We start from the raw sequence: 7,723 nt of genomic DNA, 5'->3' as shown, positions 1-7,723 counted from the left end.
ACAGGAGCAGATCACACCTCTTCAACAGAATGAGGAGCACGTCAATATGACAGAAACTGCTATGAAAATGTGTTTAATAAGCATCTGACACTAGTTTTTGTTTCTATATCAGTGATCAGTCAAAGAAAGTGGACAAACAATTAGGACATTTAATCTTCTGTAAACATGGTGCATATGTTATATACTGTAGTTTTAATGTAGATAAATAAGATATATAAATGAATGTAATACTTTTTATCCAAAGTGTTACAAAATGTGACCACAAGATGGATTCAGTCTACCTTGATTTTCACTTTGTGTACTTTGCTGCAAACAAAATAAAGTAGTTGGGGTGAAAATACACAAAAGGTCAGTCATCAGTGAGTGCTTGTTTTAACTGGCATTTAGTACATTTTATAATTGCTGGGCCTGGGATTTGTCGGATAGTTCAATACAATAATCAATAAATATACATTCCCTGTAAACAAGGTCATTTCTGTACATCTTGGTGCACTAGGATCTAGTTTTATAGACACATAATTGAGTGATATATTAGTTTAATTCAACTTTTGCTGTGTCACGTCATCATCAACACAGTCTGCTAATTAGCACCTACAGGAAGGGGAAGTTGCTCTGTGCTCACCTTAAATCTGAGTTTAAGACATGAATGTATGAGCATGATTTTGCGACATCACAACTAGTCTGGAGGCAATCACGGTGAAGTATACAGCTTACAGAAGTGTGATATGGAAACTTGAAGCCTACAGTCATCTACACTGAGAATGGACTTTTCAGTGAAGTATGGGTGACATCTTGTGTCCAGCAGTGAGACTTTTTTTAATCTGTATGGTGGCGAAGTTCTGTTCATATTGTCTAAACACTGATATTGTCTTGTGCTCCACAGCAGTTTTCACACAAATGAAATTTCAAAAAAACACAAGTAAGTTGTATCTTAAATAAAGGGCTCATCCATCCATTTTGAAGCCTGCTTATTGTGTGCAGGGTTGGAGGGAGCTCATGGAACATATCTAACACACAGTAAGCAAGAAAGCGTGTACAACCTCAGCAGCTTATCTAACAGAGTAAATGTATGTAAATGTACTCATATCCACACCTGGAATTTACCAGTTCACACAACTTTCATCTCTTTGGATTGTGGGGAAACTGTGTTAGATTAAACTAACTCCACCCAGAAAAGATTCTTGGTACTTGGAACAATCCTAACCACTGAGGTAACGTTCAGGTTCACAGACTGCAAAGCTCTAACCCTAACCCACCCTGTACACATGAGTTCAGTGGCCTCCGTTGGCCTTGTGCACACCAGGAACCACTTGCAGACAGAATTGCAGCTAGATGAGCTCAACCAGATGAAAGCATTCAAAAATGCAGTGAACAGTTTAGAGGCTAATTCATTTGGAATCTGTAATTGCTTCCTTAGCTAGATCCATCTTCTCCTGTCTGTCTTTTTAGGTGCATGAGTCTGTGAGTTGATACTGTATGTTTTGTTTTATGTGCTTTTAATAGTCTATATTGCTGCTATCTTGGTCAGGGCTCCCTTGAAAAAAAGATATTGTAATCTAAATGGGATTTACCTGTTTAAATAAGGTTTTAAAATTATAATCCACTCAGTAACAGCTGAGGGTCCAGAACTCCAGCTTTAATATGTCTCAGCTGATTTCCTCAAATTAAGATTTTGTTGGCCAAAATGCATCAATACAAAACAATATCAGATGATATAATACTGAGTGCTAAAGCTTTCAGTGATTATGTCAGCTATATGCAGGGTGTAGCTTTTGATTAACATTCAATACATGTTGTTTATCAAATGTAATTTTGTATTGTATTTATGTACTGTTCACTGTTTCTTTTCACTCATGGTAAACTAGTGTAAACTTGATATTTTGCCGGCTGGCCTGTGAATTCAAACTGTGAGTACAATCACTCAGGCATGTTGACAGTATAGTTAAAAGTGATGCACAGCCCATGTGTTTTTTCCCGTCACATGTGGATGTGATTTTATTTTTGCTGAATAAAGTTTGCAGCCAACAAGACCATTTTATACTTTGCACATGAAAGAAGCCGGTGTTTTCTTTTTATTGGGTGGTGCTAAACAAAAGTGGAAAGTATTTCTCTATAAAAAGAAACAAATGTGGGAGGATTAAAACCAAAAGGTAAAAACATCACATTCTTCATGGTTTTAGCTGCAGGGTTGTTATTAAAACAGTGGGTGTGCATGTAACTATAAATCCAATAAAGTCAATACAGGCAGAAGGACATTAGTCACTGAATTATTAGTAATTGTATTATATTTGACCCAAGATATGCAGGAATACTCAGGGTGCTCCAATACAGCCACAGTCTGATTTAGTGACTAATAAGCAGCTGCACTGGGGCAGGCTTTACAGTAAGTGTCTCATTCAAGAGCACTTGAAATGAGGGATGGGGAAATGTCTCTCTTTCACTTGCCCTCTAATATTGGGTTTAATTAATTAGTCTTTGTTTTACCTCTTGCATGAAATGTTGTTTTGCATTTGTCTGAGAGTAAACATGTTCATCCATGCTCCTAAAACAAATTGGTTTCCTTAGTGAGCACCCCAAACAAAAGCTTGTGACTTGGTTTCTGTCTCTTGTCACTTGACTCTTGCCTCTCCCTCTCTCTCTCTGAGTCATCCTTCTCAGATGGGCGTTTTTAGTATGTGGAGCTACAAGACTCAGCTGGACTTGAAACTGGAAGGATTCCCTTTTCTTTGGCCCAAGAAATAAAGCAGTGATTAACGGTAAGATGACTAAATTGCTGATTGGGTGTTTCCACATTTCAGACCTTCAATATGTGTATTTTTGAATTGTTTATATTTTATTGCATCACATTTGATTTATGTACATGTAGAAAGCTCACTAATCTGCTTTTCCCAAATGTACCATTTTAAATATTGAGGGGAAAATTCCAGGCTACTTTATATGTCTGAGTATTTTTCAATATATCTATATTTTGTTTAGTATTCTTCTGTGTTGTAAACAGTGTTATATCAGTATCAGTAAATCAATCACTAGGATATAGAAGACTAGCTAGAAGACCAAGCAGACAGCTCCAATTCATGTTTTTGTTGAGATTAGAAAAAGTAAATGAATCATCAGGGACACCATATTACATCTGCAGAATCAGAGTAAACTGAATGAATGGCCATCATCACATCTGCTGCAATCATAGGAGGAGATCATTTAACCAGTAGTGTCTCATTGACGTTAATAATCTCTAATACTGCTTAATGTGATGCCTATGGTGCACTCGTACAATTGATACACAATGACAAAGGATTAATATTGTTTATACATTTGGGGATTTGTCCTGCACTATGGCAAAGAGCACTTTATAGCGCCCCGCCCACTCGTGCTGTCCGGGTAGAAAGTCCACTCAACTTTGCTCAGCAGACAGCAGCGTCGTTGGAGTAAACAAAAAACTTTGACCTGCTCTTTAACGGGACAGACTATCTAAACATACGGAACATGTTTGTATAAAATACCGTAAGTATCTATTAAATACTATGCGCAGCTAAATTTTTTCTTGACTGTAATGTAACTCTTTTTTTATCAGCTGTGTAGCTTTGTGAACTTCGTGAGTAACATTCCATCTAGAAACTGTAACACTACAATCACAAGTCTGTCAGTCTTTAAAAAACAACTGTAAATTGTCAGATTTAAAGACATTTAAGACATCATGTAAGCTACTTAAGTAGAAACACCAGCATTCAAAAATGTACTTAGGCTTAAGTAATAATAGTGAGTAATGTCCCTTTCAAAATATTATGTTATGCAGAATAAAATTAAAGGAAGGGTGCACAATTGTCCAAGTCAGTCTGAAAACAACAGTCTGGTAACCAAATGAATGCTGAAATAAGTTCTTGCTGTAATAATTCCTCATTACATCAGATTATTAATGAGTTTACAATTTAAATGATGGGAGCCAAAATCCACAGTCTTCCTTCTATGCAAAAAATGTATTTAAATGTTTATCTGAAGCTAGACTCACAGGACAGTCCCCAAAAACACCTTGCTCATAGAGACTGAGAACAATCTCCCAGGTTTCGTGGTTAAAACTGGGTGGGGAAAAAAAAACTCTTTAGGGTTGGGCTTTTGGGGAAGTGACATACTGTAAGGTTCAGTATGGAGGAGAATGGGGGTAGAGCATCATTTCTGGTAAGTCGTGTCCTTGACATAATGTAAGTGGCGTAGGTTTGTTACCAGCCGTTTCTGCCACTATTAAAGCAACTACCTTGCATTTAGAAATACTCTGGTATTGCAAGACTAATCTGAAGCTAATATGAAGCTTCACTCAAATCAAGTAAATAAAGATGGCAGACAAATTAAAGGAAAGACTGAAGCAAATGAGTGGAGACATGTATAAAAGTGTTGAGCATTCACAGTTGATAGTGATTTTGTAACCAGATGGCAAGAGGAAAAGATCTAAGAGGCTTTGAAAGAGGGTTGATAGTTGGGGCATGGATGGCAAGAGCATCAGTCGCAAAGACTGCTCAACTAGCTGCTGTTTCAATAGGAACAGTGACTACAGTGACATCTGCATTTAAATCTATGAGAAAGAAATCAGTAAATGGGGTTGGAAGTTGTGGTCGACGGTGCACATTTTATGACTGTGATGCTCATGCATTAGAAAAAATAAGAGCAACTCTTCCTTACGTGACTGACAATGTCAATTTAGGACATGATCAGACTGTCAGCAAGAACAGTCCATTGACAATTAATATAGTAGATTTCCCTCATTACAAAGATGAATGCAAAAACTATAGGCACTGGTGGACAGATATGTGTAAAAAGTCATCCTTCACTATATTCACAACAGGTGGGCAAGTGTATGTGTGTGGTACACCAAGAGAACAGTACAGGCCTGAATGCTTGAGCCCTACAGTGAGGGAATCTGCAGGTGGCTTTTTTCCTGCATGGTTTAGGTCCACAGGGTCACTGCAAATCAATACAAAGTTGTTCTGAGTAATCACCGTTATCCTGTAATGTCACATTTCTATCCTGCTGGATATAATTAATGCACTGAAGACATCTGGTCGAGGGGAGCTGGATAAGTTTATACTATCTGCACTTCTAGAAACTATGTAGTATGCTCCTCTTCTATGTGCACTTAGTCATACTGCAGGGAGGCTAAATAAGCACATTATTTCATCTCTGCTGAGTACAGTAAGGAGGGAAGTTCAAGTCAGGACGCAATACCCCAGTCCAACATGTCAGCATGGGAATGTTGATACTGATGTTATCAAAATAATTAGCCTTTTACCACATAACTATTAACGGATTTCTTCTTTAAATGAATTTTCCCAAACCAGGGGAGTTTTTGTTTCCACATATTTTCTCACAAGATGCAATTTTCTGAAAGCTTTGCTGTACTGAGAACATTTATTCCAGATATTGTACATATGCTTGTGGCTTTAAGGGTGTCATTGTACTAAATTATCATGACTTTTATGCATGTTGGCAGCTTTTACATTTTTCTTCCTTTTTGATTTAAGATATTTACTGAATTGTGGTGTTTTAATTGTTGCTCAAGCAGGATTGTAAATGTTAAATCCAAAATGTCCTCATTCACAGATTGATCTGATTAGAATGGAAGTCTCTTTGGAGGATGACAACTACTATTACCATGAAAACTTTACATTCAACTTCAGCTATGATGACTACTCCCCCATCTGTGAGAAGGGTGACATCCGCTCTTTCGCAGCCATCTTCCTCCCTGTCACATACACGGTGTGTGTGGTGGTGGGGCTGGCTGGAAATGCCGTAGTGGTGGCCGTATATGCCTACCACAAACGCCTGAAAACCATGACGGACACTTTCCTCACTCACCTGGCTGTGGCGGACCTGCTCCTGCTCTTCACACTGCCTTTCTGGGCTGCTGATGCGGCAAGGGGTTGGGAACTTGGGGAGGTGGTCTGCAAGATCGTGTCAGCCTGCTACACGGTCAACTTCACTTGCTGTATGCTGCTGCTGGCCTGCATCAGCCTGGATCGGTACTTAGCGGTGGCTAGGGCTCAGGGCAGAGAGCAAGGAGGGCGGCTGCAGAAGATATTCAACAGGAGACACTGTTGGAAGATGTGTGTGATTGTTTGGGGGACAGCTTTCATCCTTGGCCTGCCTGATTTGATACTCTCTGAAGTGAGGTGGGCATCCAATAGGAACATCTGTCTGGCTATCTATCCTTCGTCCATAGCTGGAGAGGTTAAAGCTTCCCTGGAGATAGCAGAGGTGCTGCTGGGATTTGTGATTCCTCTCCTGGTGATGTTGATATGTTACTGGAACGTGGGTCGGGCACTTAAGCGCCTCCCTATCGAAAGCAGAGGCAAGAAGTGGAAAGCCCTGCGTGTCCTCCTTATAGTAGTGGGGGTATTTGTGGTCACTCAGCTGCCCTATAACGTTTTGAAGGTCTATCGGGCGATGGACTTCGTCTACGTTTTAGTGACGCACTGTGGGACAAGCAAATTGTTGGACCAGGCTGCTCAGGTGACAGAGAGTCTGGCTCTCACACACTGTTGCCTCAACCCGATCCTCTACGCCTTTGTAGGGTCCTCCTTCCGGCAGCACATGATGAAAGTGGCCAAGAAGTTCGGGGAAAAGAGACGAAAGAGGGGGCAGAGAAGAACTCCTGCAGAGCAAGAAGGGATGGAGATGTCATTCAACTCCAACAGTGCATCTCAAGAGACTAACACATTCTCAGTATGAGTTACCACTAATACTTCATGGTGTAGGACATATAGACATATATCAAAATCACATCACTTATTTAGTAGAGTAAAATAATTTATAATTTAGTTTCCAGGGAGCTCCAACATAGTTTACTTTGAGTTAGACTGGCATACATTGTCCTACTACTGTATATACTCGCTAGAGAACCTGTGTATCCATAATAAATGCACTTACCCTATTTTCATGTAGTTTAGCTAAAAACTAGTTTCCAGCTGTTCACTTAGTCTTTTACGTTTTTTGTAATGTTCTGTCAGTTTTTACAGCCTGATCCTCAATAAATTATATTCAATTTTATTTTTTTATTTTTTATAGTGGCATGACTATAAGATTTTTTACTCAAATTTAACAATAAACAATAAAAGAGCTTCAAAATGCTCAATTCTGTATTTCTGATCATCTTAAATGTGGCTGCTTGTTTATTTTAATCCATGAGACATTAGCTTCTTCTTTAGAAAACTTATCCATCTACACCATAAAAAGTACAAAAACCTGATATTCTGCATTAAAATGATAATAATACTAAGAATAATAATTTATCAATAAATGAATAAACTTTAAACAGGACAAAAGAAGAAAAAACAAGCAGTAAATTAACTGGAACTTTGCTCTTTTGGGAAACAACCAACAGTGCCCAGTTTATTTTACCTGTAATCAACTAAAGTAATACTAACAGTACCAACCCACAGGATGTTACACATCTGCACTGGCAATAAACCAAATAAAACATTGATTTCCAGAAAACTAAAATGATAGCACGTCAAAGCATCCAACAGGGAGTTTCTTGACTGATGGTGTAGATTGCAAAAAACAGTCTTGAGCCAAGTCTACGTCCAGTGGGGATTTGACTCGCTTTGATGTGAGGAAACCGCAGCTTGCCTGTGCCACGCATTCCTTCGGACATCTGAAGCCCACATTTTTGATGCACCTCACAGCTTTTCTCCAAACAGGCAACCAAGTCTGCTTAACAGATTGAAAAACAACT

General features: G+C 38.9%; 1 protein-coding gene across 1 annotated transcript; it reads left to right on the top strand.

Annotated features, from left to right (window-relative positions):
• Window positions 1-3,411: 3,411 nt before the first annotated feature.
• On the top strand, window positions 3,412-7,115 carry ackr4a (atypical chemokine receptor 4a). The gene is made up of 2 exons (XM_053329988.1): window positions 3,412-3,501; window positions 5,590-7,115. The coding sequence occupies exon 2, from the start codon at window positions 5,605-5,607 to the stop codon at window positions 6,715-6,717; it is 1,113 nt and encodes a 370-aa protein (XP_053185963.1). The 5' UTR covers window positions 3,412-3,501; window positions 5,590-5,604; the 3' UTR covers window positions 6,718-7,115.
• Window positions 7,116-7,723: the final 608 nt, after the last annotated feature.

The sequence above is a fragment of the Scomber japonicus genome, chromosome 12, assembly GCF_027409825.1.
Source record: "Scomber japonicus isolate fScoJap1 chromosome 12, fScoJap1.pri, whole genome shotgun sequence".
Classification (NCBI taxonomy): domain Eukaryota; kingdom Metazoa; phylum Chordata; class Actinopteri; order Scombriformes; family Scombridae; genus Scomber; species Scomber japonicus.
The sequence above is the reverse complement of the archived record's forward strand: the minus strand, read 5'-3'. Positions and strand labels throughout refer to the sequence as shown.